The sequence below is a fragment of the Nannospalax galili genome, unplaced genomic scaffold, assembly GCF_000622305.1.
Source record: "Nannospalax galili isolate Female #2095 unplaced genomic scaffold, S.galili_v1.0 scaffold1014, whole genome shotgun sequence".
NCBI lineage: Eukaryota > Metazoa > Chordata > Mammalia > Rodentia > Spalacidae > Nannospalax > Nannospalax galili.
In genome coordinates this window covers 2,259,899-2,284,153 of record NW_008335824.1, presented here as the reverse complement: position 1 = coordinate 2,284,153, position 24,255 = coordinate 2,259,899, and the positions used below count along the sequence as shown (strand labels likewise).

Sequence of the window (24,255 nt, the reverse complement as noted above, 5' to 3'; positions counted from 1 at the left end):
GATTGTGTTAACTCACTTAGTATAACAGTTTCTAGTTCCATCCATTTACCTGCAAATTTCATGATTTCATCTTTCTTTACTGCTGAGTAAAACTCCATCGTATATATGAACCACATTTTCATTATCCACTCATCAATTGAGGGACACCTAGGTTGGGCCAAAAGCCAGCATTTCTTTTAAACTAAAAAAAAATATTTTCTAGATTGGCGCAATCATGCCCACATTTTATTTAGTTTGTTTCTGCCTGAAAGAAGCTTTCTTTTAATCCCTTAATTCCAGAAGCACAGTAGCATTAGGCACTTCTTATACCACTAGAATTACTGTTTTGCTGTGTTCTTTTGTAGGTTAGAAATTTGTTTGTATCCTAGTTTGTGTGGCATGTACTCTTGCCTGTGTATGTACCTATGTATGTCTAGATAACATTAGGAAAGGGCCCCAAAGGCTGTAAACACAGGGAAGTGTCTGACACTGACATTCGTTTCTTTCCTTCATCTAGGCTTCATCAGTTGTGTAGTTCCATTTTGTAACCTATCACTCCTCTGCTCTTTGCTTCTTTCATTATGATGTAGTGATGAGCAGTTTTCTCTCTTATCTCTTAGAAAGAATCACTGCAGGTTCCTGAGCTGGATCAAATATGATGGGGATCATTCCTAAATTTTAATTCATCAACTTAATTATGTGAATAGTGGTCAGTTATTCCAGGAGTTACAAAAAATTGGCACTAATCTCTCTTTAGGAGACTGCTGAATATTGAATAAGCCCAAGAAGTGATGAGGGCAGTGATTAATTTATAGAGTTGCTATTTACTAGAAATTGAATATCATTAGAGAATTCTTGATAATGTTCTTAGGGTAATAATGGTACTAAGTTTACATGGGGAAGTATGCTTGATTTAAGGAAATGCTTACTGTTAAAATTTTAAGACTTTTGCAGTTTTAAGTACGGGTATATAGTCATTTAGATGTGTGCCTGTGTATATGCAAACAACAAAATACAATAACAAAGATAATAGCTATTGAATCAAAGTTACAAAAATATGAGTAACTATGGTATTATTATTATAATGTTTCTGTATGTTTGAAAATTTTGTAATAAAATGGTGGATTAAAACAGGAAACTAGGGACAAGAGAGATGGCCCAGCAGTTAAGAGCATTGGCTGTTTTTGCAAAAGTCCTTGGTTCAAATCCCAGCACCCACATGGTGACTAACACCACCAGTAACTCTAGTTCCAAGGGATCTGATGCACTCTTTGGTCCTCTGTAGGCACTACATAACACAGGTGCACTTACAGACATACAGCCATAACACTCATACTCATAAAATAATTTTAAAAAATAACTAGAAAAATGCAATCTATAAAGTTGTACAAACGGTAGAGCCTGATTATAAGTGATTTTTATTTGCAAGTTATATATAATAATTGAAACCTTTCCTTTTAAAAGATCTATTTTTTTTTTTTTTTTCTATCATTTCATGTATCACTTGTCCTTTGAGTGTGGTTTTAGCAGTTTCTTAGTTCCGATGTGGTCTTTTTTTTTTTTTTTTTTTTTTTTTTTTGTGTATGGCCTTCTCTGCAAAGGCCAGAAGAGGGAATCAGATCCCCTGGAACTAGCATTACAGATGGTTGTTAACTGCCATGTGGGTACTAGGAACGGGGCCCATGTCCTCTGGAAGAGCGTGAAGTATTCTTGACCACTGAGTCATCTCTCGAGCCCCTGTTAATGAAAATCTTTCTATGTATTAAAAATTCTTTTAAATAAAAATATATTAATGCTTATAATACGTTTTAAAGTTAGTTATAACACAATGTTCATTACATGTAACTCTCCAGAAATATTTCTACAAAACTTGGGGAATTTTGTTGTTTCTATGGAAGAAACTGAATGATGTTGGTTAATGTCAAAGACTACAATGGAAATCACTTAAAGCACCACAAGGATATATTTTTTTGACAGGGTCTCCATGTAGCCCCCATTTTTCTGGAACTTACTATGTAGACCAGGCTGGCCTCCATCTCACAGAGATCTACCCCCAAGTGCTAGGTTTAAAAAAAGTAGGCCACCACCACCAGAAAGGAAACAATTTTTAAAACGTGTTTAAATCAACCACATTCCTGTATTTTAAGAGAGAAATTGCTACCTCCATGCTTGTGGAAGACTGTGATGCACCTTGCCACACTAACAGGAAGCAGAGTGGGGTTATGTGGAGAGAATGACATCCTGTATTGAAAAAGGGAAAGTTGACTTACTAAGTTTTCTCATTTGTAGAATGATATCTAATACTTCCTGACAAGTAAGTGAACACTCAAACAGTGAACAATCAGTGAAACACTGGGCATTGTCGCTTTATCTATCTGGAAAGGACATGGGAATGTTAATAGTGAGTGAATGAGCTATCATGGTTCTAAAATTACTAGCTCTGGAAGGAGACAGATTTGGTCAACCTGTGTTTTTGAAGACTTGACCTTATCAAATACTATCTTCAAAATGAATGATTCCTTTAGAGACACAAGAAAAGTCTTCAGACAAAATAAATTTTGTGAGTTTATGGAGCCATGAGAGAGTTCAGAAGTTAGGCAGCACTCACACCCAAAGATCAGAGAGCTCTGCTTAAGCTGTAGGAGCAGAAAGCATTTACAGACTGAAGACAGAGGTGAAGAAATTACTGACTGACTATAGCTAAGCCTTTGCCTTATTTGGATTACGAACTGCCAGGAGGTCCCTGAGTTTTATAACCAACTGGCTGTGATCGTATGAGGCTCTATAAAAGAAAATAAAGTCAATTCCAAGCATAATATCCAAGTTCGATTCCAATTAGCTTATGCAACGGTATCCCATAGAGATAACCTTATGCTTATGGCTTCATGATTTAAGAAGATTACGTCTTATTTTTTAGATTTTATTTATGTGTATGTTTGTGTGTCTATGGTTAGTAAATGCCACATGTGTGCAGGTACACACAGAGGCCATAAGATGACATCCTATCCCTTGGAGCCAATGTTACAGCAGTTGTGAGCCACCCTATGTCAGTACTGGGAACTGAATTTGGGTTCTCTGAAAGAGCGACAAGTACTCTTAATTGCTGAGCCATTTTTCCAGCCCAACCCCTCAATCTTTATAAATATTTTGTTCACCAATTATTCTGCTTATAACTTACTCCAGTACATATGTGAACCTGTTTATTTATTTACTTATTTGCTTATTTATTTATTGAGAACCAGTCACAACATGTGGCCTAAGTTGGTTTCAAATATCTGAGATCAAGTGATCCTTCCACCTGGGCCTCTCTCCTGGTCTGTCCTTTTAGCCTTTCTGAATTAAAGGCACCATTGTTTTATAGCACTTCCTTTATTAAACATTGCCTTTTTTTTCTTTTGTATATTTTAGCATGTTAATGAAAAGAATACTGGATCATCTTCCAAACCAGGAGAAAAGAAAGGATCTGATGAGGTAAATCCCACAGTACTGGTTATCATTTTCTTTGGTTTGCTTTTAAAATTGGGAGTTCTGTCTTGAATATTAAATAACGATGTATTAAGCTATACTTACTGGAATGTTGGGAAATTTAGGGGTTTCTGTGTATGTTTGTGTATGCTATGTCAATGTCTGTTCAGCCCGTGTGTTAATGTGGGTGCACCCATGTGCTATGGTGCACATGTGGAGGTCAGAGGACAGCATCAAGCACAGCCCTCACTTTCCAACTTGCATAAGACAGGTACCTGCTATTTTCAACTGTGTACAGATGAGTTGACCTCCAGGCTTCCAGCTATTCTCCCGTCTCTTCCTTTCACCTCCCTGTGGGAGTGCTGGGATTAAAGACACTCACACTACCCATCTGACTTTTACATCTGACTTTTACACGGGTTCTGGGGATTTGAATTCAGGTCTTCATGCTTCAACAGCAAGTGCTTTCTCCCTCTGCGACATCTTCCCAGTAATTTAGTTTTAACTAAGATTTGATTCAAGAATCTAAGTGGAAGTAATGAAAATAAAATTTCAGAAAGGAACATTTATAGATAGCTCCGATTTAGAAACAGAGCTCAGTTTTTTTAAGTGTTTTCCTGTACGAATTGGGGATTTTTATTTGTTTCGTTAGTGAGCATGGCAGATATAAAAGGAAGCCAAATGCTGTGGCGGAAATATTTTTCATGAGAGTGCACCATGAAAGGAGAGCAGTGATGACCTAGATTAACAAGTCATTCAGGTGCAGCAACCAAGGGAAGCGAGAACTACTTTTATTGCCATTGATTCAGTGGAAACATAGTAAGACCAAATCTCCTCACTTTGAGATAGATTGTCTTTGTGCTTGTGAATTTCTGCACGTCAGTGCTGACCTAATTCACTATGGAAGTGTCTATGAAAGTTTTGTCCTTCAAAGGGCACTGCCTTTGACTCTCTGTCCTTTCACTGGTTTTCAGTGGATTCTATTCACTAATCCATGAGAGTGTTTCTTTTAGAGAAGAATTTTGCAATCATGAAAGTGAGTTGATAGTTTCTGCAAAGAACAGTGAGAGAAGAGCTCTGCTGTGTGTTCTGCCACCTTGGCAGATATTCTCAGTGGATCTGTTCACCTCCATTCAATAGAAATTCTTATTTCCACTTCGACAGGCCATATGGCCCTGAAAGACATGGGGAGTTATAAAGCATAAAGTGGTGTCTTATTTCTTCTTTTCATTATCAATCTTGAGGAGGTGTTTTTGGAAATTCTGTTCCTTTTCCTGTTATTTTCTGCAGTTCTGAAACATTCAGTATGTGAGGATGCTGTTAAAGTGGACTCGCTGCATACCGCGTACTGCGTACTGACTTGTCAACTTTCTACAATAGCCATGATGATGTAATTTACAGTATCTTTTACATTTTTATTTTATGTACACACACACACACACATGCACACGTGCATGCACACACATGCTATGTGTGTGTGTATGGAGGTGAGAGAAGAACTTACAGGAATCTGTTCTCTCCTCCCACCATCTGGGCCACAAGGCCTGAACTCAGGGCATGGCTGCCACAGCCTTTACCCACCTATCCACCTTAATGGGCCTCATTTAAGGTATTTCTGACCATAGAAATTTGTACTAAAATCTTTGTTCCTATGGAATACAAATTTTTTAGGAATAAGAAGTAGACAGATTTTATCTTATTTCCTTTAAAAATTGTTAAAGAATACATCTGCATATCAAAAAAAATTTCTATTTCTAATATCACAAAGCTATTGGCTGTCCTTTAGTCCCTTTATCAATACCACTCTTTAAATATATTCCAGATTAGTTATCTATCTAAATTTATTTATGCAACTAGAAAGAATGCTCTACTGGAAATCATAGTATCCTTTTATTCTCCAAGAGGAGGAAATATGGTTTGGATGTTATTCTCAATTGACATTAAGATTAGACTACTTATACAAAAAGGGAACCTTTTGTCACCCTGTCAGGTAGATACTAAATCACTTCTCATAGTGTCTTTCTAGTTAATTACATTATAATTCTGTAACTTAAATACTATGTCAGGGACAGAGAAATGGCTCAGCAGTTAAGAGCACTGGCTACTCTTACAGTGGACCTGGGTTCTATCCCAGCATCCACATGGCAGCTAACAACCATCCATAGCTCCAGTTCCAGGGCATCTAATGTCCTCTTCTGGCCTCCACAGGTACCACATGACATGGGTTCACTTACATACATGCAGGCATAGCACTCATACACATAAAATAAAATAAAAATTTATGTCTTTAATGTGCATGCATTGTTTATTTGGACACAACTGCTAGCACTGAGTCTTATCATGATATCTGGATTACAAAGCCTGTCATCTCATGCTTATAAAAGGCTTGGGAAGACTTCCAAGAAGTCCTATTGTGAGTGCCATCAGGAGAGGCTTCAAGGTTTGTGTCTGCTGAAGCAGACTAAACATTAAATTTGGAATTGAAAAATCAATGTATACTTCAAAAGGAGGAGGAGTTGTTCTCGCTATTAGCAATTGAAACAATTCTGACAAAATATCACTTCTGGGAAACTCACATTTATAATCCTGCCCCTATCATATTTAGACCTCCCTCTTTCCTCACTCCCTACCCATAACCTGCCCACCAGATTTCATGCATTCTGTCATATATGTTAAGGCCTATCAAATCAAGTTTGTGTACCTATATGTTCCTCAGTGTGAATTCTGGAATTTAGTCAGCCTATCTAGTGTCATTCCCTTAAAGAAGACCAATTCTCCCTCACCCAGCAGTGATCACCTGACAAGAGTTCCTCGGCTAAAGTTTTGGCATCCTGAACATTTCCCTAATTCTATACTAGGTTCTTTTTGCTTTTGTTTTTTTTAGGTTTTTTTTTTTTGGTTTGATTGAGTCTGTATGGGTCTTGTACGTGCTGTCACTATTGCTGTAAGTTCATATGAGCAAGTTCCCAGAAGCCTGTTTCCTTGTGCTCACGTACCACCTCTGGCTCTTACAATCTTTCCACCCCCTTTTCTGCAATGATCCCTGAGCCCTGGGTGGGTGAGGTTTGATATAGGAGTTCTATCCAGGGATACACAGTCTTCAGTCTTTGTTTTTCTACACTTTAGTCAGTTGTGGCCTTCTGTGTTCATTACCCTCTGTTGCACAAGGAAGCTTCTATGGTGAGAGTTGAGAGACACATTGGTTTTCTCTCTACCCCATTTCACTGTGTTCTGTGACCCATCACTGAGTCTCAATACTCAGTGATTTTCCATTGTATATATGTTACTTTGGGCTGGGAATCTCACAAAATGTCTCTAATTTTTATGCTACATTCAGATAAGCCATTAGTGAGATAGTGGCCCTGGAGATAGTTCAAGAGACTGTCCTATATCAGACATATTTTATTCTTTATGTTCAAAATTTTATAGACTAAAATAATACATAATATAGAACATTTTTTATGTGCCCTACATCCTATCCATGATCAGTTACTGTGTCTTTTCAAAATTACTAGAGAACTTCCTGGAACTGAAAGAAAATCTTTTTTCCAATTTCTTTCTCTCTCTCTCTCTCTCTCTCTCTTTCGATCTATTTTCAATTAGTATTGTGTTCTCTCTCTCTCTCTCTCTCTCTCTCTCTCTCTCTCTCTCTCTCTCTCTCTCTCCATTTCCTCTACCGCTGTGCTGAAAAAGAAGTGAGATTAATAAACTTGAGCTGAGTGCACTGCCACAGGACTGCTACTTGGGAGACTGAAGCCAGAGGATCCTGAGTTCAAGGCCAATCTGTGCAATAAAGTAAGACCCTGTTTCAAAGCAAGCAAATGAACAAGAAGCAGAAGAGCCAAAAACCTTAGTTTGAGTTTTGGTAATCCATTTTCAAACTAGAATACATCACAGTTATCCCAAAGAAGAAATAACACACTAAAAGGCCTTTGAAGCAAAATCAGTTTGAAACTTCGTTTTCCATGTGTAGGGGTCCACCTCAGTAGTTTGTTTCCCTTCCATTTCCTTTAGACATATGAGAATAAGGCCCAAAGGAGGAATTAGGGTGGGGGGATATAACTAGAACAAAAGATGTTTAAGGATAAGTAACAATTACCAATGTGTTGCATGAATTTCAGAACTCTTTCTCCATAAGTATTGTCAATCATTCCTTCTTTTTAGGAATGCGATTACCATAGAGCCACTAAGTGACCTGCAGACACCTGCAGAAATTTCAATAGAATGATGCAACCAAAGTACCATTTATCCTGTTACAGTTTAAACACAAAGCTTGAAGATGAAATTGGGTAATAGCCTGTGAAAATTTGCTAATACCAAGTGTTATGAATTCATCAATTCTTTCTCAAATGTAGGGGAATTAAAAGACCAAAAGGAAGCCTAAAATAATGCAATTAGAGTCCAGATAAAAGAAAAACAGAAAGGTTTAACACAGCACCTTTAAATACAGTGAAACAAAGAAGTCATTCAAAACTTGCAATCAAATCTATTTAAAGTATTTGACTGTCACATCTGACCACACTGGGAGAGTGTGGTGATCCTTTAAGAGACTTATTTTAGCGAGGTCCTAGAGAATAAAATTTAAAGCATAAAAGGCCATGATCTTTCAGAGTCCATTTTAAAATCTTCAAATTTAGTATTGGCTATGTTTTATATCCATAGAAAGGGAGCTTCAACTGGCATAAACGAGAAACTGCTTTAAGGGGAAAAGGTATTCAATACATTTAGCTTGCCCTGATAACATAGCCAGCATTCCTTTTCTCATTGTTTCCTTTTTTCCTTCTAAAATGTATAAATCAAGTATTGAGTGATGCAAGATTCTAATTTGTGTCTGATTTTTTCTTTTATTAGAGCCAGTCTTTTAATTTTATTGCAAAATTAATATGTACCTGGGAAAAAGAATGTTACCAGGAGTCTCAATATTCAGTAATGATCACTGCTACAAAATTTTGTGTATATTCTGAAATTATTATGATAATATCATGCAGTCATAGTTGTTAAATACACTGATTTACGAACTCCTTAAATATCATACATCTAAAATAAAGAATTAGAAAAAAATCTAAAAACCACCAAAGCATTAGAAGGAAACAATACCATCTCAGAATTCTAGCACCCAGAGAAGTGGATGCTATTTACTTCTTGGTGCATCTGTGTCATTCTGTACATACAGTTGTTTTTCAGTTTTCATGAGGGACTAGTTCCAGGATTTTAGTATTCATCGATACTCACATCCTTTATAGAACACGGCATAGGATTAACCTAAGTCCTCTATTAAATCATCTCTAGATTACTAAGAATGCCTAATTCAAAGTGAATGCCATGTAACCCGTTATTATAGTGTACTGTTTATGGAATAGGGACAAGAAAAAAAAACTATCTATGTTCTATACACATGCAAATTTTGCTACAATGTTAATTGAGTCTACAGACCTGGAAGGCCATATGTTTAGTGAAATATCAATTTCTAAGCAAAAGCAAAGGAGCATTATTAATAGGACCTCAGCTGAAAATCATTGATAATATGCTTTGAGGCAGACAAATCTTGTCTAGTTAAAAATAAGTCATCAACTGGCTGTAGTGGCACACTCCTATGATCCCAGCACTCTAGAGGCAGAGGCAGAGAGATCACTGATGATTTATATAGTGAGTTCCAGGCCAGTTAGGGCCACATAGGAAGATTCTGTATGAAAAAAAAAACCCAAAAGAAAAAGTTATCTTCATATGAAGCTCTTAAATACACAGAATGCCATACAACTGTGGTATCTTATATGGTGTTTCATGTGGTCAGTATCATGTATTCTTTTGTTTCAAGCATGGGAAACTTCTTATTCAATATGTCATTATGGCACTGTTTCCTCTGGTGATTTAGCCATAATTATTAGCAAATCCTGGAAGTGGACTAGTAAGCATTGTTTTAACAAATTATGGGCCATTGTAATGATGTATACTGGCTGTGGGATGTTCTTTATGGGTTGAAAGCTCATGTCCCAGTGCCAAATAAGAGACAGAGTTGCAGAGCTGTGGCAGGTCAGTTCCACCTGGTTCTCCTGGAGATCTAGACCCTAGTGGCCAGTAGAAAATGGTCTGAACTGGGGATGTTCAAATTTCTTAGGATTCAGACCTTCCATTTTTAGTCCCTTTTTTCCCCTTATGTGTATGTGTGTGCTCATGTAAAGTTCTGGCCTCTTCTATGAGAAAATGAAAGAATAAAGGCTTCTAGAAAAAGTATCATAATTTAGAATTCTGTTAATATATCTCAGTAACTGTTTTGTTTCATTAGTCATGTCTCATCTGTTGTCCCTTTTCATTGGGCATAATGTTTGAAATGGGTTTCATTTTACATGCTTTTCTGCTTATTGATTATATGTAACTTCTCACAAATTTTAACAGAGGCCCAACTTTTCATCACTTGTGACAAAACATTGGCATGAAAACTAGAAAGGAGGAAGTATTCGGGGTAGGGGAGTCGATGATCTCTTGACCCTATGGCTTCTGGGCCCATGATAAAGTAGAATATTAAGACAGAAGGGTATAATGGAGCAAAACTGCTCACCTCATTGCAGACAGGAAGCAGAGAGCAAGAAGAGAACTAGGACAATTCCTGGGGCAGAGTATACTTTTCAAAAGCATACCTCCAGGGGGCTGGAGAGATGGCTCAGCAGTTAAGAAAACCAGCTGCTCTTCAGAGGACCAGGATTCAATTCTCAGTACCTACATGGCTGCTAACAACTGCATGTAACTCTAGTTCCAGGGGATTTGACACCCTCTTCTGACCTCCTCAGGCATTACATTACACAGGTGCACATACATACATGCAGGCAATGCACTCATACACATAAAATAAAAATAATAAAATATTTTTTAAGACACACCTCTTGTAATCTATTTCCTCTGATTCAGCCCCACCTCCTCATTTTCTCTACCTCCCAATAACATAAACTGTAAGTCTATCAATGAACTAATCCACTGATAAGATTAGAACTCCAACCCCACCAATCCAATTGCTTCATAAATATCCATCAGCTGGTAACTAAACCTTTATAATGAGGTTTTTTTAAAAATGTGTCACTATATACTTGAAATTTTTATAGCAAAATAAAAAGTAGTTACCAAGAACAAAAATGGTATTACCTCAATTAGTGGATCCAACAAATCAGTGCCCAGCCATGTCCAATTCCCACTGTACTGGTCATGGATTCTATTGACTTTTCATTCCATTAACTAACAAATGAGGCTTTGAAGGAGATTTTTTTATTACCATCATTACAGTCCCAAAGTCACAGTTGGAGATGGTAATTAACTATAGTGAGACATTCCCCACCCCCTGCCCCTGCCAAGATTTCTTTATCTGGTTTTTGTATCTGCCTCCTCCTATGTTAGTCATCAAGAGGTAATTTAGGTCACTTCTTTCTATTTACAAGTGATGCTTGTATATACGTATTAGAATTGTTTTCCTGTGAGGAACCTATATTTTCATCTTCATAAGTAGCACATGAGAGTAATTCCAAAACCATAATAAAATCATGTGGACATGCTGGGCATAGTGTCACATGCCTTTGATCCCAGCACTCAAGAGACAGAGGCAGGCAGATCTCTGTGAGATCAAGAACAGCTTGGTCTACATAGCAAGTTCTAGGCCAGCTGGGGCTATAGACTGTGTCTCAAACAAACAAACAAACAAACAACAAACAAAAAAACATGTGGACATTAAAACAATGGTTTTGTCCTGAGACACAAATTCAGGTAAAATTTAGTAGGGGAATTTATGGCATTTTCAAAATTCAGGGAAACAATTCTGAGACCACAGTGAGAACTGCTTCTTCATCTGCTGTGTAAACATTGCAGAGCTGACTTACAATGCAGGTGACCTGTTTTGGAAATTTCTTACTTAAAATTATTAGTGAAAAGAGTGCAGAGATGGAGACTTAAATCTAATATTGGAAAATGCCGATGTGCAGGATGCTGGAAAGATAGGAGATGAAGAAGTCAAGGAAGCAACATCAAAGGGCCAGGACAAGCCAGACATTGCATGGAGGGGATAGAAGAGGAGGGGAGAGTCAGCAGGGCCTATTCTGTTAGTACGTAGCAGGGACCAAATCTTTTATTGGGGGCTGGAGGGTGTCAGTGCTCTAAGCAGTTTCTGTGGACCAGTAGGATGTATCCATGGCACCATGGTTATGGTTGAGAGGGTGCTCAGTAGAGATTCAGTATAGATGACTTTTTCCAATATACATAGATTTACGTAAAGAATATTTGGGAGAAGAGGAGGAGGAAGAGGAGGAGGAGGAGGAGGAGGGGGAGGAGGGGGAGAGAGTTAGAAAACAAAGTTTCTTTACATAAAACTGTGTAAAGCTATAAAGAAAAATTATCCATGATGCTTGTAAGGAACAAGAAGGCAAACATTACTCAGAAGCACTGATCTGAGTGCAGAGGGAGGAGAGGCTAGACTCAGCTCCCACTACCACTACTGGGATGTAGCCAGGGTGAGATGGTGGGAAATGGAAACTTATTAAGGAGGATTCTGACTAAACTAAAATAACAGGATTTTTGATGAAGGCAGATATTTCCTGAGGGATACCAGACGAGAGGAACTTGATCTGATATCAGGTGATAAGATAAAATCTTGCTATGAACTGAGAATAATTTTTACTAAGATTGGAAAATACAGAAAAAAGCCAAGTTCAAAATTCTAAGCTTAGTTGAAAAGAAAGAGGAGTCTGACTAGAATTTGATTATTAAGAAAATCTTCGTCAATATCTCTCTTGCTCAAGAAATGAAGAGACGCTCTAGTATGTCTCATTTCTTATTGTAAACCTAGGAGGTGGGTGATTGTGAATGCATCCATACTAATATTCTGTAATGGGCTAATAGTTGTTATATCATCACACAGTGTTATAGGTATATACTATTTATTTTTAATTTGAATTTATTGAAACTGTGGTGTGTGATAAGATCCAACAGAGAGAACAGAGAGCCAGAGGGAAAAGTCAGCCCAGAGGTTGGGGAATAGATTCCCACTGGAAATTGTACCATAGGGGAATAGATTCCCACTGGAAATAATGTACCATAACAAATCTTGAGCCCAAAGGTCAGGACTGGATCCCCACTGGCAATAAAAAAAACTGGTATGTAAAATGCTAAAATACATATTTAATAGAGTTCTATGTTTATGTTTGATTTTATGGTGTATATAGTATGTAATATTTCAACCAAGTGAAGCATAACTATCTCCTCAAGTATCGATCCCCTTCCATTGTACTCTTTTAGAATCCTTTCTTTTAGCCCTTTGGAATGTACAGGAAGTTTTTGTTGTTTGTAATCTCCCCAGTGCACAACCTCATGAGAACTTCTTGCTCTTTAACATGCTCTTCCAGAGAATGATTTCTCAATGTGACAAAAAGAACATTTTTTAAACAGATTCAGTTCTAGTCAGTCCTTTTCTTTGTAACCATATAAAAAGTTGCCCAAATATTTAAACTGGTGTTCAGTTGTGAAGGTTTCAATGGTTTACCTTATTTTAAAATGATTTAGGTGTTTTATGAGTATCTATGATTTAATTTAACATAAATCTAAGGTTACAAGTTATCTAACAAATTTTGCTAACTGTTCTCAGGCAGACAAGAAAAGCTAACCAATACCTCAAGAACATTCCCTGTTTAACTATCCTAAAATGTGTTGACTAGGAGCCCCAGGATAAAATTATATGTTCATGCAATGTTTAATACTAATAGTTCAGAAAACATAGATCTTGTCTACTTAAGCAATATTAAACTACTCTTATTTACCAAAAATTTGTCCAAGTCATGTGACTGAAAGTTACTTGGATTAATTGTCATGTTTCTGGGAATTTTAGGAATACTTCATTTTTATACAAGTGCCCATATAGCTCTAAACCAATTTAAATGGAATTTCTTTAAGGGGATTTGTAAATTAATTTAGCAATGCCACCTAGTTATAGGAATGTCATACATACATAAATGTGCACTAATAAACACATAAATGGCCATCTTCTTACAGCTTTCATTAAACAGTTTTAATTATTCATCAAGTAAAGACAATGATACAAAACCCAATGGCTTATATAGAAGAGCTCTCTTCTTATTCCACTTTCCAATTTTGTCTGCATTGTGCCTCTGACAGATGGAACTAATTAAGGTTACATATTAATGTGAAGGCTTTGCGACGATTTGTGGGCAGATGCTTAGATTTTCATTTGCCTCTGTATTTCTCTTGTGGTGGACCAGGACTAAACTTCAGTTTAGTGACTGGGGAGATAGCAAGCTGTTCTGGATCTATCCAAAGCCTCATCTGAGTGGATAAAATGGCAACTTTGTTGCCACTCTGCCTCTGAGATATTCAGCCTTAAGAAGGTGCTTTTGGTGGTTTCCCCAATGAGGCTGGGACCTGAATTTCAAGTGACCGTAGGGAGCTGATGGCCAGAAATGGGAGGAAAAGAGTGGCAGGGGTAGACAGAGAACGGGAGAGGAGGTGGCTTCTTGCAGGCTATAGCTGAGGACTGAAGGATGTTGAAAGTGGTCCGAAGAGAAGCAGGAGGGAGCTCTTGGGAAGGAAAGAATCTTGGAAGAACCAGTTTGGAGAATTCTTAAAAACGCATTCAATTTTATGTCTTACAGGGTTTATACTGGGTTCAATATTGTATAACTATTAATTTAACTGTGAATCTAAAAATTTTATAGCCACTTTTAAAAGAGATGTATCTTTGCTCTGGAAATTGTTATTGAGTATGTAATGAAATGCTTCTAAAAATTAAAAAAAAAGAATTCTTACATTTTCTAAAAAAGACAGTGAGTTTCAAATTATCATTAGTAGAATTATCCAGCAAGAAGAGGATGTGCAGACTTGGTAGATGAGGCTATGAACAGACTTCCAGGCAGTCAAGAAATTCCTGTGGGTATGATAAGATCCAACAGAGAGAACAGAGAGCCAGAGGGAAAAGTCAGCCCAGAGGTTGGGGAATAGATTCCCACTGGAAATAATGTACCATAACAAATCTTGAGCCCAGAGGTCAGGACTGGATCCCCACTGGCAATGAAGTATCCATAAAACATCTTCTAGCCTAGAGCTCAGGGACTTGATCTCCATTGGAAACAAAGTGCCAAGACAAGATCTTCCAGCCAAGAGGTCAGAAATTGGACTCAGAATGGAAACAGGAGCCAGGAAGGATTTTTTTTTTTATCCCAGAAGCAATAATGGAATGACTTCAAAGGAAGAGCCAGGAGGATGATCTTCCATCCCAAGACCATTTCCTAAAGAAGCCTGGAACCTCTGACCCGCTTCAGAGAGCACACTCAGAATGTCGGGGATAAAATTCTGCCCTTAACAGTTTCAGTAGACATTATTCCAGTAGTGGTTTAGGAATGCTCTGAACCAACTGATCAGCCAAGACTGAAGACAGAATATTCAAAGGTGTATACTTGGGGTCATGGGTGAGAGGTCTGGGATCAAATAATTGATCTGATCCTGCTCTAGGCATGGCACTATAACCACTAAAGAAAAAAAAAATACCCTACACGTCTAAGGAACTAAGGTAAAGCATACTTTATTCAAGATGATCATTACTTGTGGAATTACTGTACTCAGCTCCAAATACAATAAGGATAAGTAGGAATTTAAAAGCCAAAGAGCAGAATAGGAGGCTGGTGAATGGAGAGTCATTGGGAGGAAACATTCGGGGTGGGGGTTAAGGAGGGTTCTGCCTAATTTGGCTTAACACCTCGGGGATTGACAGAAAATGAGGAACCTACTCAGATACCAAAGTCCATAAGATCAAAGATGGGGAGTTCTAGCTAAGGCAACTTAGGATTCTTACTTGGACAATGTAAAATTTAACAGAAATGTTCCAGTTGAGACCTATTTGAAAACGATGTCAGAGGAGGCTCGTTGGTTTGGTCAAGGGGAGACTGTGTCACTGTGACCAAGATGCTGCACCTGTTACAGATTTCTTGGCCTGTTTGGTTCTGTTCTCTGCCAGCTGTGCATATGCAATTGGATTCATTTACAAAGTGAACAACATCAAACAAGAAAGGCGTTATTTGGAAAGAACTTAGAATGAATTAAAAACATATGTTTACCCTGATTATTAGAACTTCAGACTTCCCACTGGTCATTCACATTGAGGTTGGCATTCCTGGACCTCCTCTTTTACACATTCAGCATCTGATTCTCACTGGTGTATTTTAAGCAGAATTTTTAAATTTTAGTAGATTCTAGGAATTACATAGCTGAAATTTAAAATCTGATAATACAGCTATGAAGAAAATATTTCTCTATAGGAAATTAAGAACTTAACTTTCTCCTATTCATTTCTCAATTTTTCTGTCACTCAATGCTTGTTATAAAATTTTCTTCTCTGAAAGGCAGGAAAGATGGCTTAGAGGTTAACAGTGCTGGCTGCTCTTCCAGGTGACCTATCACCCATGCCAGGCAGCTCAAAATGGCCTATACCTCCGGCTGCAGGGAATCTAATGCCCTCTTCCCACCTCTGAGTTCAGCTGCTACCACACAAAAGTAAAAATAATAAAAATGCCCTCTCTGAATATAATTTTGACCCTCATTTTTCCTGCTGATACAGTAAGTGGACTCAGTAGACATCACTGGTTTCTCTGAATTATGAAATAGATGAATGAATAATTAATTTGAAAAGTAATGAGAATTCTTACTCCCCTCTAGAAGAAAGAAGTGACTGAAATATTTGTGGGATGTGGTATCATGATATCAGCTTGAATGTTAGACACAGAGTCTAGGGACACCCAGTGGCTAAAAGTAGTAATTCCGTGCTGTGGAATATGGTTTTAAAATCATGGAATAAAATATTTCTTGACTGATCAGTAACAACCCATTCCTGACTTTGTCTTTCTTAGTGAGCAGATGATAGGGCTATGTGTGACTTAAGAGGATTAGAGGGTTGGGACTGGGGCTCAATGGCATGTGTGAGGTTCCAAGTTCATTCCCCAGCTCCAGAAGAAAAAAAAAAAGACTTCATGGATAAGTTTTCTTTACCCAACTGAAAACTTAAAATTTATAAGACTGAAAATGTTAGAAATATGATTAAACTTCTTCATTTAATATAAGTATTAATGATACTTAGAACTATGAAATAAATGATTAAGAATGATGCATAAGAAAAACTGATTTTTGGTTTAAAAATTCCAATTCTAGGAATTTGTTCCAAGTACATAATCAGAAATGTGTTCAGTGACTTATGTATAAGCATATTTATCATATCTTTATAGTACTACCAAACTAATGGGGAAATAAGCATTCAGAAATAATGAATTGCTAAAATTGTCACACAATATCCTAGCACTTGGGAGGCAGAGGCAGGCAGAACTCTGTGAGATTGAGACCAGCCTGGTCTACATAGTGGGTTCCAGGCCAGTTGAGGTGACAGGGAGACTGTGTCTCAAAAGAAACTAAAAAAAAAATTGTGACACAAACAGTGACTAAGCCGTCTTTAACACAAAGCTTTTTTTCAAGCACTTAATAAAATAGGTCAGTAAGAAATGGAAAACTTGCAATTCTACTAATACAACATGCTTTTGATATATTGTTCATATTTTTAAATTAACTTATGTTTATGTGTGATGATGTGGGGGTGGTGCATGCCATGGTGCATGTGTGGAAGTCAGATGACAGCTTTGGGAGTAGGCTCTCTCATGTCGTCAGCTTGTCCAGCAGGCATCTTTGTTCAGAGTCATCTCATCAGTCCTGGTGTGCATATTTTCATATTAATGAAAACAGAAATTACTGAAAGTATTTGTCTTTGTTGATAGCATGTTAAGAAATTTATGTTTTCTTTCTACTTTTCCCTTAGATTAGGAACACTTTTGGGGGCAGGAGAGGTTGAAACAGGGTCTTCCACATAGGTACTTGCTATAAGGTTAAGGCTGGCTTCAAACTCATGACCGTCCTGCATCAGCCTCCCAAGTGCTGGGATTGTAAGTATGTACCACTACACCCAGTTTTCCTTATGCTGAAGATACTTTGTAAATAAGAGGAAGGAGAGTAATGAGCAGCATAGTTAAGAAAAGAATAATGGGAAAGTATTTTAACAATGATCAGACCTAAACCTGTGTGTGTGCCACCATACCTGGCTGTCTAGATCTTAAAGAAAGAAGTACTGTGTGCTTTAAGCCACTTACTTTGCAACCCCTCAGATGTACTTCCAGAGCAAAGCTGCTGCTTTGTGTGTGTGTGTGTGTGTGTGTGTGTGTGTGTGTGTGTGTATGCACTTGTGGAGACCACACATACACATGTTTGGTTAGAAGGACAGATCTCAGACATGGGCATGTGTGTGTTGTTTATTTCTTAACTGAAATTTTTCAAATTTCATACAATATACTTTGATGGTGTTTAAATCCACTCCCCTTTTTGCACACCACTCAATTTATAATTTAATGTACTTTTTAAAAATGTATTTTATTTACTGTTTTTATTTTATGTGTATGCATGTATTGCCTGTAGGTATGTAAGTACACATGTGTCATGCAATGCCTGTGGAGGAAAGAAGAGGGAGTTGAATCCCCTGGAACTGGAGTTACAGACAGTTGTTAGCTGTCATGTGGGTGCTGGGATTTGAACCCGGGTCCTCTGCAGGAACAGCCAGTGTTCTTAACCACTGAGCCATCTCTCTAGCCCCAATTTAATGTACTTTATTATATCTATAGATGATAGAAGATAGTTAGATAGATGATAGATAGATAGATAGATAGATAGATGATAGATAGATAGATGATGATAGATGATAGATAGATAGATAGATAGATAGATGATAGCTGGATAGATAGATGATAGATATATAGGAGAGAGAGATAGATAGATGATAGATAGATGATAGATAGATAGATAGATAGATAGATAGATAGATAGATGATAGACAGATAGATAAAAGCATATAGAGTCAAATTTGTGTCCCCAAATGCCCTTTGGTATGAGTCCATCCACTGAAGCCTGGTCAACCTACCAAAAGTCTCACTCTTAAAAGACACTCCCAGTAGCAATCAGTTGTCAATAGTTCCTCAAGTAGAGTTGAGGTTTTTTATCCACCTCCTCATGTCTATGTTGGGATTTTGTCTGGCTTGAATTTATGTGGGACTTGTGCATGCTGTCACCATTAATATGAGCTCATGTGAGTAACTAGGGCAAAACTTTTTTAAAGTATTTTTAGTTCATAGACCATTTGGAATCTAATAACAACTGTGATTGTTTCTCTAAAGACTACAAACATGTGAATATAAAATTATCCCCATCATACACACAGTGTAACCGTGTTGGTTAATATTGTCAACTTGGCAGGATTTAGAATCTCCTAGGAGACAAGCTTCTAAGCACACCTGGGAGGGATTGCCTAGAATAGGTTATCTCTGGTCCTGGCCATGAGGAATTATCTTATTGGGTTGAGGTAGGAAACAACACTATCCAGTGGGCTGAGGTTCTGGACTACATAAAAAGGAGAAAGCTGGCTGACCAAGAGTATTCTCATTCTCTGCTTCCAAACTCTGGGACTTCCCCCCCCCCCATGATGACTGTGAGCTAAAACAAATCCTTTCTGCTTTTAAGTTGCCTTTGCAGGGTACTTGACCACAGCAATAGGAAAAGAAGCTAAGACAGTAACTTACAACTTTCTTTACCTTTTAATTAAGCATTGTCTTTTGACAGTCTCAATTTAAATTGTTGGTATCCCCAGGAAAGATACCGTATTAATTATTATCCTGTTACTGAAAAGTAATTTGAGAGGCAGGGAAGAGAATGATGTAAACACTATTTTTTTTTTCTATAGGGGCCATTAGAGGGCTAGAGATCATGTAAAAATAACAGGAAACATGTAAGCAATATGCACACTTGCATTCATATGCATGCTCCTTATGGCAACACAGTCTCCTGATGGAAAAGTTATGGCACAGATTGGTTAAACAATGTAAGGGCACACAGTCCTTATGGAGCCAGAAATTGAATTCACCTCCAGAATTTGTGCTTTTCATTATTTTAAAAATTATCTGTGTTAGGATTTCTACTTTAAAAATAAAGAGATCAAACTCCATAGACTATTATACTATTGTTGTTAGTTTTTGTAACTAGGTTCTTCGCCTCTTCGTTCTTCTCTTCCTCCCTTATGCTATGTGTACTCAAGGTGGTATTGCAAGTTACATCATTTTGAGTGTCAGGATGTAGGCAGAGCTCTCCCTCTTTGCAGATAGGAAGTGAGCTCAGAGAGCAGCAGAGTTAGATAAGGACAGCATTCTCCTGACTCCTAGGCAGCTCAGCTACCTCTAGACCAGAAGATTCAAGCAGACCATCTTGAGAATTTCCACATGAGGACAAATGGGAGCTAAGCAATCAAACAAAACAAACAAATGATAAAACCCTTTCCAGAAAGTGCTCACAATAGTGTGTGCCACTGAAGCCATTAAGCAGAGGATTTTTTATTCATTTAATGAATTCTTACATAATGCTATGAGATGTTAGACTTGCTCATTTACTGGTGTTTTCCCAACCAGAATATCCTTTTCCTGCTTTGCATTTGTGATAACACACATTTATAGTTCTCCTATAATAAAGCAATTTGTACTTATTTGTGCAGTGCTTAACCCATGCTCTACAAGAACATTTGTGAAGAATAATCACAGCATTACAATTGCTAGTGCTGAGGACCCTGCCTTTTCTTTGGAATGATATCTTTTTTTAAATATGTTTTCAAACAATGTGTTTTCATGTGCTAACACAGTATTTCTTAACATTTTATATGGTGATTGCTAAATATGGAATTGATGTATCAAACACACTAAAACCTACATATTTGGGAAATTTGTTTATTTTTATTTCTTATGTGTATGAGTGTATTTCCTGAATGTAAGTGCACCCATATTGTGCAATACCTGCGAAGGTCAGAAGAGGGCGTTGTATACCCTGGAACTGTAGTTAAAAACAGTTGTTAGCCACCATGTAGGTGCTGGAAACCGAATTCAGGACCTCTGCAAGAACAGCCAGTGCTCATAACTGCTGAGCCATCTCTCCAACCCCATTAAAACTTACATTTTCTTTCCTTTTTTTAATTGAATTTTTGTGTACTTCATACAGAACATCTCAATCAATCTTAATCATCTTTATACCCCCTTCCCCCCGGCACCATCCCACACTGGAATTTGTACATTTTGCCATTTGTCTTAAGGCCTATTGTGTCAAGTTAGTCCCCAGACATCACTCAGTGCAAGTTCATCTACTGAGGTCTAGTCATCCTATCTAGAGCCTCTCACTTTAGGAAGATCAGCTCTTCCTCACCCAGCAGTAATCAGTTGCCAGTATTTCTTCAGCTAAGATTGGATTCAGCTGTCCATTTCCCCAGTTCTTTGCTAGGTTTTTGTCTGTTTGAGTTTGCATGGGTCCTGTGCATGCTGACATCATTACTATAGGTTCATATGAGCAAGGTCCCAGGAACTTGTAGGACTCTAGTTCCATATGGTCATGCACCTCCTCTCCAGCTCTTACAATCTTTCAGCCCCTCTCTTTCTCAATGGTCCCTGAGCCCCAGGTGAGTGTAGTTTAATATAGGAGTCCTATCCAAGGACCAGCATTCTGCAGACTCTTAGTCTCTACACTTTGGCCATTTGTGACCTTTTGTGTTCCTGGCCCTCTGTTGCATGAGGGAGCTTAATAAGAATGAAGAGATTCATTATTGTCTTCTTTACCTCTTGTTCTATGTTATGTGAGCCTTAGGTGTAGAGATTGTATTATAGGTGTGTCACTTAGACTTGGGCAATTCAGAGATTCACAGACAATGTCTGTGTGTGACCAATTGTGGTACTCTATAAGAATCTTTGGTGAAAAGAAGCTTCTTTGATGAGTGGTGACTGGGATATTTGTCTGTAAATATAAGGATACATATATTTTGCACATGGTAAGAAATTACATTAGTCTAGGGATGTGACAGGTTTGGGATTTTCTCTAAGATCTATGACTTCTCCAGCCATGTGTATTTAGCTATGTTTACAGTACCACACATTTCCTTCCACTGAGAGGGCTTCTAGTCCAATTAGGTAGCTGTTGATTGCCCCCAAAATAAAAGTGCCACTACTGCACCAATGTCATATGCTGTGAGGGTCATTGATGTGGTTATTTGGTCTTGAAGCTGATGTTGGGCCATTGATTGATGTTTTCCCTTAGCACCTTGCATATGCTTTCCAAAGCTATGAGAGCTAGCCATCAGGGGAAGTGGCTTCCAGGTCAGTTCCAGCTCCATTACTCTAAATCCTACATCCAAAGTATGTTCTATCTTCAAGAGTAGGGTCTTACCTTCAAGTTCTGGGCAGTAATCAAGGGCTGTGGCAATAGCCTGTATAATTTTAGGAGTCTCTTGGACTACCCTGGCCAACAACTCAAAGGAAGGTATCTCCTCTCAAGCACTGTTTCTTGTTATGTAGCCTTTATCGATACACATATGCAATTTGTCATTAGTAAAATGTACATATTTTAATGAAAGTTTTAAATCCTGAAAAATACTGTATTACATCAAGTCTAATATGCAAGTTGATTAAAAATGCACTGGCTAAAAGCTGGGTGTGGTGGCACATGCCTTTAATCCCAGCACTCTCAGAGAGGGAAGCAGATGGATCTCTTGAGTTCTGAGGCCAGCCTGGTCTACAAAGCAAGTTCCAGGCCAACCAGGCTAGATAGAGAGATCCTGTCTCAAAAGACAAAAAAGTTTAAAATGCACTGGTTAGAAAAACAAATAAGGAAATAAAGTATCAAAATCTGACCAAGCTGTTTCACATTGATTTTAAGGTGCATTTTAATGCATGAGGTATAAAGCAAGAAAAAAAAGAGTGACTTCAAATCAATAAATTCAGTAGTGACCTAAACATTTTTACAGCTAAGATGTTTTTCCATTGTTGAAATAATTTAAAAGCTACTTCCCATTGCCTTCAGAACACAAAACACTTTAATCCTCTCTCAATTGTTTCCACTAAAATCAATATTATCTGCTGTGCTAACCTCCTCTGTTTACTCAGATATGAATCTGAGTAACTTTGGTAGTTTCAATAGCTTAATTGTATGTTAGGAGGATAAATATTTGCTTTACCTTCGAGGATTTTCACATAGTGTGTTGCAGTTCCCTAAGAAGTTCAACAGGGTTCCAAAAATATTTTGAGCAGTTATTTGAGCATGCCAGCTGCCAAACTGAACCTTTCAAAGTTTCAACATTTATTTAGATACAATTTGTGTGCTCAAAACTGTCATTTATAACATTGGATCTATTACTTGTAGCTCACTGCAAGCTAGAGTCACCCCATATCTTGACAACTCCAGGACTGTGTGGCTTAAGGGGAAGAGTAGGCTAGTGCCCTCCACATTAATCTTCACTGTACATGGAGGTAGAAAATAAAATCACTGACTTGGGGGAAGCTGGGACCTGGCCAGCTTCTTTGCCATGAACATCAGTCCACAGGCAGATGGCATCGTGGAATGTCAATTTGAAAACCCAGTTGTCCCTTTCTTTATAGCCAACTCTTCTTTGATATTTACTGAGATTCTTGGATTGGTAGGTTTATAGTTTTCGTGAACTTTGGAAATATTTGGCCATTTTTTTCTTTAAACACTTTGCTTCTGTACTTCTCTCCTTGCAGTTGGCAGTTACTTATGAAATGGAGGCTTCAAGCTTTCCCACAGTCCTCACAGACACTCGTGTTAGTTTCCCCTAGTCCTCTTTCTGTGATAATTTGGGATAATTTTTGTTGCCCTGCCTCTACACTTTTACTTCTTCAATGTCTAATCATGTCTATTTCATATATTTTCCATCATAGACATCGTGGTTTTTTATTTGTTGAAGCTTGATTCCTACATTTTTTTTACTTCCCATGTCTTCCCTTAGAATGTTTAAAACTCTTTTATTTCAAAATAATTATAGCTTCACAGGAAGTTGCAAATATGGCATTAGGTGGTCCCTTGAACTTTTCACTAGCTTACTATTGATTGCTATTATTGATCCACAGTATAACATCAAAGCTAGGACACTGATACAGATACAATATGTGTACATGATTCTGGGCTAGATTATTTTATTATATGTGTAGATTTGTGTAGCAGGCACTGTAATCAAGATACTGGTGTAGACATAGGATACATATTTTTAAACACTGTGTTTTGCTGCCTATGGAAAATACACTGCATTTTACTGCTACTATGAATGTCTTATATATTTTTATTTCTTTCCAGATACATGTGAACATTATCTTGTTAGTGTTTGTTTTTGCTGAAGTTTTCTTGAGCCTTGTTCTGTTCTCAGATGCAGTTATATTATTTAAAAACAGATCAGTCCCTTTGAGATTTGTATTTAAGCTTTGTTTGGGTAGGCCAGAGCAGAAAAGTTAGAATTGTTCTTCAATACTGATATAGTATCTGTCTGAGCATTCTGCCCAGTGATTCTGGCTAGTAGATCTCCAGTAATTGTTCCTGTGTTCCCCAGGCATTCTTCCCCTTCTCCTAGCCTTCTCACTGGTATGCAAAGCTGCTTTCCAGATCTCTCCTGCAGCTCTCTGCTCTCTAGTCCTCTCCCTGGTAACTAGAACCTCCCCAGTCAGCAAAATTCTGAGCTCTACCTTCTCAACCCAGAGAGGCTGAGGTGCTTCTGCCTGAATCCTCCTACCTGTAGCCAGGAAGGTCCAGCCCTCAGTTGTGGTCCTTACAGGTTCACATCCTCTGTTTTCCTCTCAAAGACACTGTGTGTGTGGCCTCGTGCTCAGTATCTGGAAACCATGATCCCAGACCATTTTCTGGCTTTCTTTTTTTTTAAAT

General features: G+C 37.8%; 1 protein-coding gene across 5 annotated transcripts in view; it reads left to right on the top strand.

Moving 5' to 3' along the window:
* Cast (calpastatin) overlaps window positions 1–24,255 on the top strand; it is a 129,084-nt gene that overhangs the window by 11,592 nt on the left and 93,237 nt on the right. For all 5 annotated transcript variants that reach the window (XM_029562275.1, XM_008830545.3, XM_029562274.1 and 2 more), the window contains one exon: window positions 3,388–3,450. In XM_029562275.1, the coding sequence (XP_029418135.1) occupies window positions 3,388–3,450 (63 nt within the window). The remainder of the gene's footprint in view (window positions 1–3,387; window positions 3,451–24,255) is intronic.